Source organism: Poeciliopsis prolifica, unplaced genomic scaffold, assembly GCF_027474105.1.
Source record: "Poeciliopsis prolifica strain line A6 unplaced genomic scaffold, Auburn_PproV2 SCAFFOLD043, whole genome shotgun sequence".
Lineage (NCBI taxonomy): Eukaryota > Metazoa > Chordata > Actinopteri > Cyprinodontiformes > Poeciliidae > Poeciliopsis > Poeciliopsis prolifica.
Window position 1 is genome coordinate 347,741 of NW_026562418.1, and position 18,703 is coordinate 366,443.

At 42.9% G+C, this 18,703-nt stretch overlaps 1 protein-coding gene across 1 annotated transcript in view; it reads left to right on the top strand.

Moving 5' to 3' along the window:
- Positions 1–18,703, top strand: part of dlgap3 (discs, large (Drosophila) homolog-associated protein 3) — a 149,252-nt gene that overhangs the window by 113,177 nt on the left and 17,372 nt on the right. The window contains exons 3-4 of the mRNA XM_055056020.1: positions 9,420–10,573; positions 17,546–17,757. Coding sequence (XP_054911995.1) covers positions 9,494–10,573; positions 17,546–17,757 — 1,292 coding nt within the window. The 5' untranslated portion in view covers positions 9,420–9,493. The remainder of the gene's footprint in view (positions 1–9,419; positions 10,574–17,545; positions 17,758–18,703) is intronic.

Sequence of the window (18,703 nt, forward strand, 5' to 3'; positions counted from 1 at the left end):
GTTAATGAAAACTTCCCCCATTATTCGGCGACGGTCCCGCGCGGGCGGTTTTCCCGCTCATGCTCCCTAATGGGTCGACATATCTACCTCTCGCCACGCCGTGGCTCCGCTCATTGTATCCGCAGTCAAACAAAGCCGGTATTCAAGCTCACAAAGGACGCAGCCGTGCGGCTTTAGCACATTTCCATAATGGATAGTGCCGCGACCGGGTTGTCAAAAAAGATTGCCCTCTGTTGGCTGTCGGGAAACTTACTTTCTGGTAACAACGTAGGAGGATGATAATTTGTGTCACCTGGTGTCAGATGTTTGGCTGTTGTAGAGCGGGTGTGTGTTCACACCAGCCACTGTTTGGTGCACTCTAGTTTTTTTGCCCAGAAAGTCCGGTTCGTTCTATTTACGTCCCCAGAAACGAACCGGACTTTCTGGGGACGTAAATACGCGGTCGAACTCTGGTGCAAATCAAAATGGTAAACTCTAGAGACCTTTGTCTCGGTTCGGTCGAAGAGAACTCCGGCGCGGTTCTAATGTACATGTGAACGCCAGGTGGACTGGAGACCCGATTCCAAAATCAGGAAGCAGATTAGGAGCTGGGCATTCTGGGTAAATACAACCAGAACAAACTTGGGTGTCTAGTGTTAGCTGGAGAAGTGGCTTGTGGTCAGAGACAAAAGAAAAATCCTACACCTGCTGAAATCTAACGCCGCTCTGTTTTTGTTCACATCGCATGAAGAAAGATGCGTTCAGAGGTTTTAGTGTCGTTACCATCTGCCGTTCTTTTTGCGGCGCCACCACAGGTGGAGAGGTGAACTGCTTGCTCATAGGGTTTGGTTTGTGGACACAGTGGGCAAATGTTGCAGTTTTGGTCCCCAGTTAGTTTGAGTCGACTGGACTTACTAAACCATATGAGCCAAAGTTTAAAGATAATAATTTAGTTTATCTGTACATATTTCAGACATTAAATCAGATACATTATGACCTGATCACATCAACAGCTGCTTGTTTCGATGTGACGAGCTAATAGGGTTTCTACCACGTCTGCTGTTTGACCCCCTTTTGACACTTCCTACAAGCGTTGCAGTTTTTCTTAAGGGACTCGTTCAGCATCTGAGAAATTAAATTATAGAACAAATACAAATTCACCTTGCTTTAAAAAAAACTATCAAAGCGAAGCTGTGGATTTCAGAGGAAGGTCTTGGAGAACTTCTCTTTCTTTCCAATGAATTGCCAAAACAATTATAGATTGGTGACTAAAATCAAGCGACTCCAGCTACAACCTGCTAAAGAAACTGCTTGGTCCTCACCTCTCAATCACGCACGGCTCACGCAACCCTTGCTTGATTAAAAACATTAGCAATCACCTGCGGGGTGTGTTACCTGACGTGACTCTATTGCATTCGCCGGATAGCATTCTAATTAATCACCAAAGTGCACGAACAGCAGCTTTGTGGGTCTTGTGCATTAGGATGTCTGAGCAAGCAGTCAATGAGATGCTAAGCCACAGGCCAGCAACGTGCGGCTCTTTGGACGTTCCACAATTGCACTTCATGCTGTTGCATGAATTGTTTTAAAAAGGCAAGTAATGTTTTTAAATATGGGTGTAATGACGAGGTTTAGGAGGGGTTCTTTTCTCCATTGTTGCAGTAACTGATGATGTTTTGCTTCACCATGGAGGAATCTTGGCCCACTCTTCCTTCCAGAAACGTTTTACTTCACCTGTGTTGCAGGGTTTTTCAGGTGCTCAGAGGCTGGCTTGTCTGTGTGGTTCAGGTCATTGTCCTCAAGTGTGCTTGAGGTCATAAGGTCGCTGGGCGGCCATTCTCCTTCGTGCAGAATTTTTATTTTTATTTTTTCCGCATACAACAGGTCTCCCGGTACCTGATGCAGAAAAGGAGTCGAGTTTGACTTTACGTATGATAAAACTTCTAAAACGTGCCACCTTTTCTGTACAAAGAGCTCAGGATCACTGCAGCACTTTATCGGGAAACGTGAGATGAGTCTTTGTATTGCTTGTGGCCAGCAGAGGTTTTTGACCTAGATGTAAATTTCCCCCAATTTCTCGGCTCGTGTTGAACTTTGAACTCTGATCCCGACTGATAGAAAGTTGGCCACTTCGAATCAAATACGACTCAAACTACTGAGAGTTTCATGAGATGGAGGGTTTCCTTCCTCAGCCGTCCTCTGCTGCCTTCCCATCAGTGTTTTTGAGCATTTTGGGGGTTTTTTGTTCTTCAAACCAGTCAAAGTGCTAAATTGACCCAAAGGTTGCTGAGCAGAGGTTATTTCTGTTTCACCAAACACAGACTCTAAGCTCTTTGGTGCACTTGTGGTTCAAAATGTTTTCTTGGCTGAGAGCTTCATTTTTGTAGTTGTTGTTTTTACAGCTACGGTTCCTTTGAGAAAAGAAAAGTGCCATACTTACAACTTCTGTTTAGAGTTTTAATTTTAAGACACTGTAATAAAAACACTTAAACACTAGAGCACTTTGCATTGCCTTGTTGCTGAAAATGTGCTGTCTAATTAAAATGACATTTTCCTAGATTGCATCAAGCTCTACTATGACTCATTTAAGTTATTGTTTTGCTTTTTCTTTAGGTTAGGTTTGAGGTTCGTGCTCCGGCTCGAGACTCACTGACTATCTATCGCTTTCTTCAGCTCAGATTATAAAAAAAAACATTTTGGGTTTAAAATGTCTCTTCATCTGGTTGTTATAAATTCAGTTTGAAGTAGTTTGAAAAACTCATATTTCCTGTTCTTACAAATTGAGGTCGGCTACTACATGGGCAGTTGCTCAGGGCGACTATATATATATATATATATATATATATATATATATATATATATATATATGGAGACTTGGTCACAGTTTTACAGTGCAACTGCCATCACCACCCAAAGAATAATTTTTAGATTCATTTTGTCACTTTTATGGAAACGCATAGAGGTAAAAAATAATAATAATAATAATAAGTATACTCTGATAGAAATTTGTCACTCTGACTTTTGAGCCACATATGCTATAGACCAATGTAGCTATAAAATAGCGTTGTTTTTCCAGGCGTCGGAGCTTAATAAGCGCTTTTGTTCAGTTGACTCGCTAACAGTTTGCTTGTGGACCAGCTTTTGGCTGACACGTGTGAATTATCTGTGCACGAAACGCTGGTGTAGTTATCTCTAATGATGTCCATTCCCAGCGAACAGTAAATTCACGCTGCTACAGTTTTCTCAATAAAAAAAACATTTTTGGCCATCATTATTATTGTTACTCTTTTTCTGTTTAATCAGATCGGATTAAACAAAGACAAGGCAATCATTTTCCCCCCGAATATTATTCCCATTTATTCTTGATTGTGTATCAACCACAGATTTACCTCACCAACTAGTTTCATGCTCATGTCTGTACTCTTTTATTCCAATAAGACAGGATTTCTTTAATAATCTACTTCAATGCTGAGTAAGTATCTGTTCCTGTTTTCATGCACATCAGCTGTGAACTTTTCAATTGTATTTTGCTTCCAAAAAAGAAGCAAAAAAAGAAAAAAAAAAAACCATCACAATATTAGTTGCTCTTTTTCAGACATTTAGCTTGCGGTATTCCAGGTAACGTGGAGCCGGTTCTGACCCGGTGTCCATCGAGACGCCAGAGAGCAGGCGGACTCAGCTGTTAGCAAAGTGGGTCAGGGCAGCCGGCATGACCGCGCGAATATTTCGACGGCAATGGCTCCGGACCCAAAAACCGGACCCTGTCGACGGCGGGGGGACGTTTAGCCGCTCCTGAGCATTTTGGTTGACGCCGTCGGCTGGGAAGGGACTGAAATGTGGGGAGAATAAAAGTGACGAGAGGAAAAAAAAAACAGGGAAAGTAATTGGATCAGTCTGAACAAGAGAATATGTTCGGCCTGCTTCTTGAAACGACAAGAAGAAGAAAAAAGTAATAAAACAGCCACCTTAAATGCATGCGTGTGTACAATATAACGCGCCTTTCATGGCCTATTTAGAAACATATAAGTGAAAGCATCAATCAGATCAAACATATGCCAAGAAATATTAAATGGAAAGTAACTGCATGATCTTCCTGATGGGAAGTCAGAGAGACAGGATGGATTGAGAGGTTTAAAAAAAAAAAATCAAATTAAAAACCAAAGAGAAAAAGTTGGGTAGGGAGGGAAATGACTGGAGGATGGACAGAAGTAGGTCAGGAGGAGAGATTGGGAGGATGAAAGACGAACAAAGATAGAGAGGGCATCCAGGAAAGCCGCAGCCAACATTAAAATGTGTGTTTTACTCCACGTTATGCGTATTTCTTGCGTATTTCGGGCACGGCTCGTACGCTGGCGTGACTGACAGCTTCAGCCGGCGGGGTGTTCCAAAAACCGAGGGCTTCGTAACAAACACAACACGGCTACATTTATTCCTGCAGGCAGAGGAGCGGCGCTCACTTTGCTGTCTGTTCAGAATTAGGGACACACACTGACACAAGTGACTGCAGACAATCTGTCACCACATGCCATTTGATATCGGCCCTCGGAACGAAACGTTAGACGCATACTGTTGGTTTGTAATAATAGCAATGTGTCGTGTTTGTTGTTGTTGATGCTCTTAAATCACTCCACTTACAATAATTGTTGTTTCTGTTTGAAGATGTTTGTGCTTGGATGGAAACTTTTGATTTTTAATAGCTGAGACTGTGAATCTCTCATTTTAGCCTTTTTTCATCTGACTTCTTGGAAGAAAAACAAAAGTGCAAGAGCAGCATTACTTCACGACAAATGTTATGTTACTAACACCTGGTGGAAATCTGTTCGAGCTCTGAGCAGCCGATGTGAGTATCGGCTGGTTCCTGTGTCCTAATTGTCTAGAAACGCTAAAATGCATTTTGACCCTTTTAGTGGTTCATAAATTAGCGGTGGTGATGTGACACCGTGTGAGAGTGAAACGGAGTTTAACTGTTTTTAAAACAAGGATGTGATGAGCAAGGAGCTCTATTAATCCTCATAAAACTAAAATTATCTGACTTTCAATCTTCTTCCTTCAGTGCCAGTTTCCACACAGAAGAGTGTTGACTACTTTGGTATCGCGTTTGGTATTTGCTGAGTTTCCAATGGCTCTATTTCAGTCGCCCACTGATTCCTTGATCCAATAATTTAATTTTTAAAATAAAACTCTTATTCCCATATTAAATGTTTATTTAATATACGCAGTGTAGTACTTTGTGTAGATTTCAATATGTGTCTTTCAATATTGAGAAAAAAAAAAAAAATTCTTTAATTAGTTTCCATTGATTCCAGACTGATTGTTATTCTTTGTTACCAGTGTCATGTTTAGGTTCCTGTATCTTTAAGACCAAGTTTTTGAAAGTGCTGCTTTGCCAAAATTGTCTTACAATTGTAAGATAATCATATAATACCACCTTCCTAAAATAATGGTCCAAGTCATTTTTTGCCAAATGTATGTATAAATATATATATTTTTCATTTTAATCATCTTTTGGCAAAAACACAACTTTATTCTAGGAAGGTCAAAATAGTTGCTAAGTGATTATCCACATTTGGTTAAATTATACTTTATAGTTATCGTATCTAAGTTCATTCAGACACGATGATGATGTTAAAGCCGTCTTAAGTGTGGTCCAATCACAAGTGGCAAACCAATCACATTTGCAAATTCCGTGTCCAGTAAAGAGGCTTCGTTCTGTCTAAATGAAAACAGTGTAATTCTCTGCATTGCATGTACTCAAAAGAATTTGCAGTACTTTTGATAACAGAGATTATCCAAAAAAAAAAAACACGAAGCAGCCCGACACCATCTGATATTCCAGTTAAATATTGAAGATTTAGCCGTATGGGAAAAAAGAAATTGAAGAAAACCCACAAACAAAGTATTTAATGGAGATGGCGAGAGATTTTTAGAAAGCCATAACTCTGCAGCATATACATGGTATCCTGCCATATAATAATATCTTTTATTGTGGCAATTCACAATGTAGGAAGATAGACATAGTTTGAGTAAAACCCCATTTTGTTTCTACTAATTCTCAACAACAACAACAAAAAAAAGGTTTCATTTTGCAAAATTGCTCGCAATCACCTAATGAACGGCAGCCCGGTCCACCCAGGGGCTACGGCTGTCTGAAATCGGTTCACGGTGGAAATCTGACTTTGAGAGGGGCCGTCGTCACGGCTACACCGATGTCACAGCTCGATGTGAGTGCGCTTTTTTTCGCTGGCAGCTTTCATTCACCCAATCAAGGCAAACAGGCCACGCTCTATTTAATGATTATCCCAGCATCTGTCCTCCATCTCATGTCTGTGTGAGGCCAGCAAACACCGGAGCAGGAGCCCGGCGAATACCATCCAGCTTAAGCAGCTCGATTCTGGCTCTCGGCACGTAATTTCATCTCGAACTGATCGCATTTAGAAATGACGGCGAATGCTTTTGGGCCTCGTGAACCGACTGTGATTCATTACGCAGTCGGTGCAGGGCTGGCTAATAGAGGGTGTGATTACAACGGTACCGTTTAATGCAAGCTCAATAAAGAGCATGATTACAACACTTAGGATGTAATCTTGGTTGTTATCCATGAGCAAGAGATAGCAATCCAAAGATGTTCTTTATCCAGTTTTTACTTCATTTTTTTTTCTTTTTCTTTCTTTTTTACTTACAGCAGTCAGGCTTTGTGGATAATGGGACTTTCATTGAGGCACGTTCCTGCTGCAGGGTGTGTTCATTCCATTTACTGCATATGCTTTGTTGAGAAGATTGCTTTCTCTGCTGAGAACGGCACATCGACTGGCTGGTTTTAGTTTGGGTTTTTTTTTTTCTCCTCTGGTCACCTGAAAAATGTGACTCATATTTCTGGGGGGAAAAAAAATAATAAAAAAAACTTTTCAAATTAATTGTTAATTATCAAAATTCCCTTTCAGATATTTCAGCTCCTCCACCAAGCAACAGTGTGAAAAATCCAGTCACACTTCACACAATACGCGTCTGTTTTGTCCTTATTACTCAAAGTGTTAATTGTAACTGGGCCGTATGTCAACGTTCTGCTCCTTTTATTGCTGCAGATGCGTGGGTATGAATCAAGAGGTCTGAGTCAGTGGTGGGCGTTTATCGTATCGTTACATCTCTGATCACGATAAATGTTTGATTTATCATCGTTGTCCGGATAAATCCCAATTAATGGTGTTTAAAAACCCCTGTTGCCCGTATTGTCGCGATTATTGTCACGATTTATATCCACAGTTTGATCAATAAAGCTCCATCTATAAGTAGCAATACTTGGGTCTCGTGAACCGAGGCCCAATGCAGGGTTTCTGCATTCGATGAAATGCAGAAACCCTGTGCATGTTAGGGGTATAAGTCACCCTCCTTGACGTGATTGTCCTAAAGAAGCATAAAACAAATGGTGTGGTTTTCCAAGAGCAATGTTTGTGCTTGTTGGGCTTAGATTCTAGTGCAACGCAGTCAAACCTTAAGAAAAAAAAAAGTAATAAATAGTTGTCACTTGTCGATAGTCGATGAAACTTCACGTTCATAATGTAACGAAGAGCTGTCTTCACCGTAAGGATGCCTAGCCTTAGCAATTGTTTGGTTCCCTTTTGTTTAAAGAAAATCCCCTTTCTTCGATTACCAACGCTGTAAGTCGCCCCTCTGGAAACTAAGATGCATTTTAGGTGACTGTCCACAAAACGTTCTGTCTGTATCTGTGCATGGGCCATCTACTCAGTTTTCTTTACTGCTAGCCAACGACTCGGTACATTACTGCCACCTTGTGGATGCGTGTCATAATAACGCAGCATAGATCAAATTTTTTTATCATGTGGCCCAAAATCAGCAAGTTAAATGTGTCGTCTGGCTCCATTTCCGATGCAACCAAAGCAAAAAGCAGAAATGCATCATTTTCAAAAGCAATTCTTTTAAGAAAGGAATTGATTTCTCTGGTAAATAATACAAATAGAGAGGAACCAAGTTTGTGTCGCTTGTGCCCTCTGTTCTGTGTGCTGCCCATCGAAAACGTCACAATTTGGGAATGAAGCAAAAGTGAAGGCCTTCTTTCTGACTCTCTTTCTCTCTGCATTTTGGACGCAAGCTGATCAATAAACACACCCTTTGCTGCAAATCCCAACAACGCCTGTAAATTCCCTAAAGGGCGGGACGGAGTAGACAGGCAACAAGGACGGCCATGACGCGACTAATGAGAAATAGCAGAAAGGGGGCAGAGGTGCTAAACAGGGAAATAACGCCACAACACAAGAGAGGCACCAAGAGAGTTTAAAAGAGGCTATTTCCTTGATTTTTCAGCGCAGTGGTCTTTCAGATGAATGTGAAGGATGAAGCTGTTGGTAATCACCTATTATTGTCTGATGGATGAATGTTTGCCCCGGCATCGTCTGCTCCGAGTTGAATAAAACACGGCAAAACATGTTGATCTGGAACAAAGCATTATTCTTCTATCTCTGGCCGTTGCGCTGACTCAGCGAAAGAGAGAATTATTTCTGCACTCTCCTGCAACGAGTGCAATTGTAATTCGTACACGTGCGACAAATTATTTATTTATTTTTTATAAAAATGAAAGGTTTCCGTCTCTACGATGACATGCTTCCGTAGATCAGTTGCTTCTTAGGATTCATCCGGGTCGGTAAGGTGTTGTGATTGTCAGGGGTTTTTGTCCTGCGTCTGAGCAAAATAAAAAAATAAATAAATTAAAAAAAGAAACTATTTGTTTTTAGATCAAGGGTTTGTCACCGTGGAAACAACAGAAAAATAGGAAACTGTTCCCTCGGCGTCTTTCTGATCCAAGGCTGTTTGACTCGTCAGGCAGAAACGATCAAAACACAAACCTATTAATGGGAGCAAATAAGCCAGACACTTAATGTTGCTGGTTTAAAATATCACCTATTACTGCTGCGGAAGCCTGGCTGAAAGAGAAGCTGTTCATATGACAATGACCTGCAGGTTGCGCCATGGAGGAACACACGTAGGTTCGATCGGCTCTTTGGTTATTTTTATTTTTTTGTCTTTTTTCTTATCAATATCAACATATTGAAAGGAGTCCTTCTAAGTTACATAGTAGAGCACACCTTCAGGGGTCAAATGGAGTCCAGGCCTCAATGGTGCAGGGCAGTTCCAGAAGCAAACTGGGACCAATGATCTATTAGGCGTCTGATTATAATGCCATTGAAGCAGGACATAGGTTTGTGTAGTCACTACTCCTGCGTCACCTTGTGCACCTAAAACAGAGTGGTTCTCAGAATCCACACAAGAAAAGGTTCTGCTGGGATCCTGGGTTTGGGCCCAGCCCCAGAATCCTGACTGAACAAGTGTGTATCAGCTTTTTGGCCTTCGGATTGTCGACTTGCTAACACAGCCACACACCCAATGCGATTTCAAGGCCTTATTAGTATTTGTCCTTCTGCTTCCAGGTGAGACCGGTGCAGCCCTGTCACGCCCACAGCGACCCCTTTCGGCCCGGGCGGCCCACCACGCCCCGGCGCCTATGAAAGGGTACCATGTCAGCCGCAGCATGTCTCAGCATTCCTCTGGAGGAGGCCCCTGCCACTGCACGCCGGACGACTGCGATGGCCCAGGCAGGGACTACTACCACGGCCGTAGCGATGGGCACTACTACTCGGGTGGTCCGACTGAGGCTCTGGCCCTGGAGAGGCATCACTCCCACTCTCACCCGCACGCACACTCGCACTCCCATAGCCACTCTGGCACCTTCCCCCGCTCCCACCCCAGCCAGCACCCGCCTCTCCAGTCGTTCGACTCCTGCGAGGAGTGCCTGTCTTCGGGCCACGGGGGAAAGATGCATCGGATTCCTCCGAACCTAATGGACCAGTTTGAGAAACAGGTTCCCTTCCACCCGGACGGCTTCCACACCCTGCAGTACCAACGCACGGCGAGCGGAGGGGCCGAGAACCGCAGCGAGAGCCCCTCTCGCATTCGCCACTTGGTCAACTCCGTCCAGCGGCTTTTCGCCAAGTCCCACTCCCTTGAAGCGCCCACCAAAAGGGAGTACAACGGCATGAGGGGCGGCGGGGAGTACCGGGGCGAGAGAGGAGGGGGCCACAGGAGCGGAGGGGAGGAGGTTCACTACTCAGGCCACCAGTCTCGCTCGACCAGGAGGAGCAAGTCGCGAGAGCGCAGCAAAAGCGGCGACTCTCGGCACGAGTCGGGGCGACGTCACCGCAGCCGGACGGCCGGCTGGTGGAGCTCCGACGACAACCTGGACAGCGACAGCAGCTTCTTGGTCAGCGGGGGCAGGCGGGGTTACCCCGCTGGACACGAGAGTCTGGACGCCGCCATTCAGGAGCTCACCATGAAGAAACCGAAGGAGCGCAGCGGAGGACCTGGATCCGCCGAGTGCATGGCCTGCACCACCATGGCTCTGACCGGCGGCGAGGGCGGCGGCCACCACGGCCACCATGGTCACTCGCTGAAGCGGAGCACCTGGTCGGCCATGACAGTGAGTCAGGCCAGGGAGGTGTATCCTTCCGCCAGGGGAGGAGGTTACGATAAAGCACTGGTGCCCTTGGAGAACAAGCTGAAGGAGAGGTCATTCCACTACCTGCAGGTTTGTGTGTGCCAATATTTTCAACAGATTCAACAGATTGAGTAGTTCAGGTCAGAAAGTGAAGCAGTGAAGTTATTTACAACACGGTTGTAAATAACACCCAAAAAGCCATATGCCATAAGTAGTGCACTCCCACCTTCTTTTCTTCTTTTTCCCTCGTTGCTTCTAATACAGACACAAAATCTCTACTGTATGGAATAAGTACCAATTGTTAGATTTCCCTGCTACACCGAAATAAAAACACATTTCAGGATTCGAAGCGGTTGGAACCAAGGTTTGCGTGTTTTAGGTTGTTTTGTTTCTAAGGCACCGATTGAAACTCAAACGTCCATTTTGCTGCTGAGGCAAGTTTCAAAGTGAACTTAATTTCAGTCGCGACTCAGTCATGTTGCAAATGGTCAGTGGACTAAATTTATGTGGCGCTTTTCTGGTCTCGTCGACCGAATTTACACCACAGCCACATTCACAAACGCCCACATATTCAGTTGGGGCTTAAGTGCCTTGCCAAAGGGCACATTGACGTGTGGCAGGGGAAACCTGGAATCCAACCTACAACCTTCTAAATGCAAGATGGCCGTCAGCTATTCTCCCCAAACTCTTCGTTGTCCAATTAGAACGATGACCAACAAACAAACCTATTTCCTTACTGCTTTAAACCCGTTTCTCCATATTTCTTTGTCACTCTGCATGAACGCATGTAGAATATTATTTCATGAAGTGCATGTGAGGAGGTGTTTTCCTTTGGTGTGTTTTTATTCGGATTCTATCCGATGGACAAAGTTGTGCATGACTGTAATTTGGAGAAAAATTCACACATGGCTTTATAACTTCCCCAAGAACTACAATGAAAGTGAGGAGCTCGGCGCAAATGCATTCAGATTTTTATCAGTATAAAGATTTGAAAAGCCTTTATTTTCTACTGGTGCTTCACACAAACGGTCAAATAAAGTTCATTCAAATTGGTGGTGGGCAGAGAAAATGTGTTTGGAAGACAACACATTGAAAGTGCTTCTTGCTATTCAGACTAATATTGTTTGGTGTCTATAGATGTTTCCAGTTCATGGTAACTGATGAGTCATAATGAAAAGAGCAGACTTGCTCCTGCTAAATGCTCTTCTTCAATGCGGCCAACGTCCACACAACCGCACGTGATGACGAGCGGTTTCAGAGCGACCATACACCACAAGGAGCGACCACGGCCGGTCGGTGACGGTGCTGAACTCTGATTGGTATTCCATCAGAGTGGCTTCTCCCTGCAGCTCCCGCACTCACAATCCACATCCCTGATGTCTGTTCAAACATGACAAAATTCAGATGCATTTGAATTCCTCAAGGTTTTCTTTTTTTTTTAAAGTGGGAAAAAAAAAAAATCAACTCTGAAGTATGAACTGTCGAAAGCGTGATTAAAAGTACCAACCCAAATGACTTCCTTGCTATTTCACCGCTAGAAATTGTTGATCCACCTTTCTTCCCAAACAATCGAGTGGAGCATCTACCGCCACTCTTGATGCTCCCAAACGGAAAAGAACGGACGCCCTTCTGCTTCTCCGGCGGACGCAGGCCTCCGAAAATATTACGTGTAATTGCTGCAGCGCAGCTGAAAAGGCAGCAGAGTGAGCACAGAAAGAGGGAGAATTGCAAACGCACGCGCGCGTGCGCATCAGCCTCCAGCTGTGCCGAGCTGGAGCTGCCGTGCAGGGCTGTGTTTCTACGGAAACAGCAGGTAGTCACAGGTAGTCCTGGTGCTTTTCCAACTCTCATCCTTCACAGACAGCTGAGGTTTGCCGATAGAAGGGAGAGCGAGGTCATGCGAGTTGCCGTTGTGAAAGGATAAACCTCACACTATTTGCCTCCGTTCTTGAGGCTGCCCGTCGCCTTCGCACCTCAGGTCACAGAGAAAACTTCCCTTGCTGCAGGTTTTCTTGTCTCCGGGTGTCGCTGTCTCGGCAGTGTTGGGGAGGGGGGGGGGAAAAGTGAGGAGGCAGTGCATCCGCTGAGCTCTGTGTTGTGTTCAGATGTTGTTGAACTCCACGCATAGAACTGCTGAGATCTGCTTTTGGACAAGACGGTTGTTCTCATTTGGTATGAGCTGTAATTCCTGTATTATTTGAATTGTAAAGAATGTTGGTTTCTTGTCTCCAGCAGATAAAAATCAACCGGTTATCTGTGATTTGACATATGAGCTTGATGTGCATTCGAGGCAACATAGCAAGAAGCATACTTTACATGTGAAAGCAGCACAAGTGGCTTTAAAAATTGGGAAATACGTCTATTTGTATGAGCGATGACACCAATTGCCCAAAAACAAAATATTTGACCTCAACCGCTTAGTTTTTGAGACACCAACCAAATATTTGAAGTACAACACACTCCACATTGATTGCAAATCCTTCAGTGCGTACAAATTTGTTCAATTTAGCCTATGTTTCAACTGCATCTCAAACCGAAAACATAACGGCAGTTTTCTAATAGTTTCCAACAACTTTGTGTGTTTCATAGTCACAAGGAAGAGTTGGAGCCTTATCTTACTCGTTTGACCCAGATACACTTTAAAGACCTATTACTCTGAACATCTGTAGTCGTTCTGTGACTTGTGAAAAACACATCAGACTTACTTGAGTTGCATGCCCTCTCGTCTTTCCCATTTCAAAGGAGTTGCTAAGTAAAACTGACCCTTGTCACTTTATGTTTAGACATCATTGTAGCAAGAAGACATGGATTACTAACTAAACCTGTATTTTGTTTCATAAGGATTGTTAGAGGAGATTCTGTAAACAACCAATTATTTCTCATCATGGAAATTTGTCCCACACACAAACAAGCGCGCTCAAATTGGATTTTTCAAAAAAATATTTTTTTTAAAGATTATATAACTGCAATAAAAGATTAAACTACTTTAAGACTCAGAACACATTTACCAGAAAGGCAACAAATGAGGATCGCTCCCATCCAACATAAGGGTTCGCTCAAAGGTGCAGATATAGATAATGACAATCATCAAGTCATCAGACACCTACTGTATACTCTTGCTAATGTGCCTCTAATGTTGCTTAATCTGCATTCAAAGCAGGAACTGATGCAGTAGATGAATTAGTGCACACCTTCTCGTTTCCTGTCAGCGGACTATTAGCTACCTGCCAGCTCGTCATTGCTCTTAATTTTGTCTCCTCTGCTGCATCGTAGACATGCGTGCCTGTGCGTGTCTTCCAGGCTTTTGTGCTGCATGCGTCTTTGTTGTGTAGTTCCCAGGAAAAAACTGATTGCATGTTCGCAGAAGCAGAAGAGTAGTTAACTGCAGACCTGCGTGGATTTGATTTATGAAAGCAGCCTTCTGTTTCTGTGGATGCACTTTTTGATTTCTGAGATGTGAACAAGAGTTTGTGTTGCTGTCGTTTGCCGATCCTAATCTGTGGATGCATTCTCTCCTCTCAGTCAAGTTGTTGCATTTCATGTCGGCCTACACAAATACCAGGTTTCACCTTGGATTAGCGATTCACCGACCCACTTTTTTCACTTTCAACACCGATACAGATATCTGTGGTACAGTATCGGCCGATACCGATCCAACACAGAATAATGGAGCTGAGTTCACTGAAAACGTTTCTTTTTCTTTAAAGGTCAAGACATGAATGTGCTGAATTACACATTTATTTGATAACTGCACCAGTACAGCACTGCTGGATGCACCAATAGCTTCACATGCTTGGCCACAAAAAAAACAACACAACTTTAATTTGTTCAGCCGGTGTCATTAGAAGCACAGCAACCAATGTGAAGTAATAAAAAAGAAACTGAAACTGACAGAAACATCAGGTTGATATAAACATAAACTGCAACAAAACGTCCTTCAAATGGTTCAGAAAATACAATTAGGAATTATAAATACAATGCAATATAAATCATAATGAAGTTGCTAAGAGCCAGAGTCAAGGAGTAAATGATCACAATTACTCAATTGAGTTCACTAGAGTAACACTATTTAAAAACGTGAATTATGTGTGTTTGTACAATGCTGAACTTTTCACTTTTCAAGTTTTATATTGGAAGAAACTGATTTGGTCAAATTTCCTCTGTCCGATTTTGGTATTTTTTGTTGCCGAGATGAATTACTGTCATTTTGGTCCTTAAAATACCAAAATCTCCACTTGACTTCATATTTTGGTTCCGTGTGATTGTGTGAATTTTAAATCTGAAATGTTTTATTATTTGATCAGATACTCATTACGTGAGTCGCCTTTTTACCAAATGCATTTTTACCCTTGAGCAATTTTTTGGATGCAGCATATTTTTATTATTTGAGTAAAAATATACTGAAGTAGTGCTACTTTTACTTGAGTACTATTCTGGGGTAGTCAACCCAAATCTGGACAGAGAACAATTAGTCTGAATAGATCTGTCCCTATAGATGAGGCACATTGCCAACAATCTGATATTAGTATCAGGACTGATACCAATATTAATATCGTGTCGGTGCATCTCAACCCTGGATCATGGGTCGGGGGTCCAGCCGGAAATGCTGAACAAGACAAAGAGAATCTTGGCAAGTTTTAGATTACAGCCGTCTAAGAAGGATAGAGGTGTGTAAAGTTCCTCACCCGCAGCGCACACGCCAATCAAAATGTGTGGCATGCGAGCCCGACACTTGTCGCTCCCTGCCCCTCTTCCCCCGTCGTCAGCCTGCGAGCGACAGATAAGAAATGATTAAAAAATGAGAATATGGAGCGAGAATGAAGTGAAGTCGGACGAGGTGAGAGAGAGCAAGAGGGACGCAGAGATAGCAAAAGCTCAGGGATAGGAAATAGATAAAGGAGGTTATGGTGGCCAAGGGGCTGAGATAAAGGAAGGAAGGGAGGTTGTGGAAATAAGAGAGATAGTGGAGGGTTGCCACAGGGATCTGGAGATTAGGCTGAATCATCTTTTAAGTGATGACCTTAAAAACACACACTCAGCTGGTTGCCAAACCCTGGGGCCCTGACGATGAGTGTCTCAGCACGGCGTGTAGGTGTTTTTCATTTGGCCCCACACTTGTAGGGGACTGCAAACCTGACAACATTTGCAAATACTGGCGGGTTGAGAGGCCCCTTCTGTGTAAGGGGGCTGCAGCAGGCGTTCATCTTCCTAGAAAAAGACGGGATCAGGTGAAAGAGACGGACTCACACAGACGAATGCCAAACCGAACGGTCCTGTTACGAAAAGGGAAACTCTGGTGACGCTGGATGCTAACATAAAAATGTAAATTATAGATTAAAAAAGGTACTATTTGTAATTTTACCCTCTTGTACTTAATAGTTTTAGATGTACGACAGCAAGTGTGGTCACTTAATATACTTACTGTATTTCTACATATCTATAGGTGAATTCACAGGTTAAGAACCAACAAGATTAAATTTGTAATTTGGTAAGCAACAATTAGTTTATTTTGACGTAAACAAAAAAATATTTTATTTTTGACAAACAAAACTGGATGTTTTGAGCCTTCCTCTCAAAATCATATGTTTTAGAAGATTTGTGTGACTGTTAGAGAGCACACATATGTCAAAGCCAGAGAACCACCCAAGATTTAAAAGTATAATAAATTGCTTAAAAATGTTTTTATTTTATTTATTTATTTTTTGGTAAGTGGCTAAATGATTTTCATCCTGCCAGAATTTTTGATTTTATCACAAATAGTCATTCATCAGCAGACAGAAATAGAGGGGACGCTTTTGAATCCCTGTCTGGGTTGCCGGATTGGTAGGTCTCAAGCTACAGCTTTCAGGTAGAATTATGTAATATAAAACATACTTTTGAATACCTAAATTTGACCGGTGAGTTACGCATTAAGGTAGTTCTTGTTCTTGGATATTTTTGCTTTTTTGTTTGTTTTTTTTCACATAAAAATGAATGCAACTGTCATGAAACCCACTCAACCAAACCTTATATAGAACTTTTCCATTTCCAACAATTGTTGTTGTTGTTTTTTTGTTTTTTTTTACAAAGAAGCAAACAACAGTTTTAACATTGCAGTTCATAATGTAAATAAAACTTATTTATAGGTGATAAAACTCATACAGCTTAAAGAGGCTTCACTGTGAACATACCATTTTTTTCTGCATATCAGTTCTTCAACTGTCTACCTGTGTGTTTTTTTTTATTTTGTTTTCCCACCTGACTTCCTGTTGTCGCTCCATTGATAATTCGCTCTCCTGTTTTCTGTTTTGCTATCTGCTCACTCTGTTTGCCACGTCCTCCACACACTATTTTCTTGTCCTTTGTGATTTTTAAAAAACTTTTTTTTTTTTAACTTCCCTGTGCCTTTCTGCGCATTTGTTTATTTGCTCTCCATCTGTCGGCTTCTTGCTCACGCTTTTTGTTGTTTCTTTTCTTCCCGTTTCTTTGTGTCAGTGTTTCTCCAGCTGTCAGAGTTTCTCTCTCTCTGTAAGTTTCTTTGTGTGCTTCTCTCTTTCTTCTCGTGCCATCGACAGTGAGCGTTTTGAAGTGTGCGCGTCTGCGTCGCATGCACGTGCATGTCTTTTTATTTGTTGTTGTTGTTGTTCTCACCACGTGCACGAGCATGATGGAGCTCAGCCGGTTTGTGTGCTCGTGGTCTAAGGACTGTGTGTCTGAGTCATCGCTGTCCTTCTGGTCGGAGTGCAAAATATTTTCCCCGAGAGAGAAATATAATTCTGTCTTTTGGACTGTATTAACAGATATTGTGACAAAACGTTCAATATCTCACGACTAATGAATTCATTTTATGAATGGTGTTTGGTTTCCACCCACTTCCCCTCCTAACATCTCATTTTGCAGAGCTGATCTTACTGTAAACACATTTAGCCTGTCTACTACTACATGAATAAAAGTACCATAAAACCTCTTTTTTTTTCTTTGAACACTCATCACACCTTTTTGGTTTTGCTCATCTAATCCAAGTTGTGCGTCTGTCTGGTTATGTTGGTGGCGAGGGTGCGACTAACACTAGATGCGCTTCAGGTCCCTTCAGAGGACTGGGGGGGCGGCGGCTACGGCGGATCGGCCGACAGCGGCGGTGAGATCCCGTGCCGCCGGATGCGCAGCGGCAGCTACATAAAGGCCATGGGCGACGACGACAGCGCGGACTCGGAGACGAGCCCTAAAGCCTCGCCCAAATCCACCCTGATCGCCCAGAGGGACGCCTTCAGACGCTCCATAAGCATGGATCAAAGGTTAAGTGCCACAAGAACTGCATGTATGTCACCGCTGATAGAGAGCCCACAGCTCCCCCCCAGCCACCCCTCTGTCTGGGTTTAAAGGCGAGGCAGAACAAGCTGCATTTCCTGCAAAAAAAAAAAAAAAACAACCTGGAAGAGAGAGAGACACTGATGTTGTCAGATGGTGAACATTTACAAAAAGATAAAACGTGACTATGGAAGGGAGGAGACCAGCCTGGGGAAAAGACAAAGCTCATTCTTGCTCAGGCATCTTCCATGTTTTAGCAAACCTTAAAACACTTTAATTGGCATAATTAAATCCTCAGCTCAAGCAGCCTCATACTTATGTCCCTGATTGTGCCAGACACATCCAGGCTTTCAATTGGTTTAAATGAAGCATTAGCAAAAAAAATAATTATTGCTTTAAATTTTGCGCTGATTAAAATGATATCATAGCAAGTCTTTTTGCTTCGAGAACTGTGTGTAATGGGTCTTACTGACCAGCAGGACCCAAGCTCCACATCACCAAAGGGTCAGCTGGTTGTACTGCTGTGTCAGCCGTTTCCTGGCTGCTGGAAAAGGCAGGTGTTTTGCCGTCGGCTTATTCAGGAAACACTTGCTGCATTCTGGTTGTGCAGGAGGTGCCACTTCTGCTTTTCAAAGATGTACAGTTACCTAATTGTGTATCCGTTGCAGCCATTTTTGCATGCGAGTGTAAAAGTTGAGTTGGGGTGGAGGGGGCGTGGTCAGCAGCAGTTTATTTAGATTTAAAGCAACAGGACACCCTGAGAGAAGCTCAACTTAGGCAGATCTGAGCAGACTGAAATCTTATGTAACATTGACTTTGTCCAAAAAGACATGTAATGAATATTTGACTCATACACCCATCCTTACCTGCATAATGGGTCACCTTTAAAATACCACGGCTTGTCATCTCAAACCAATCTGCCTCCGATATCAA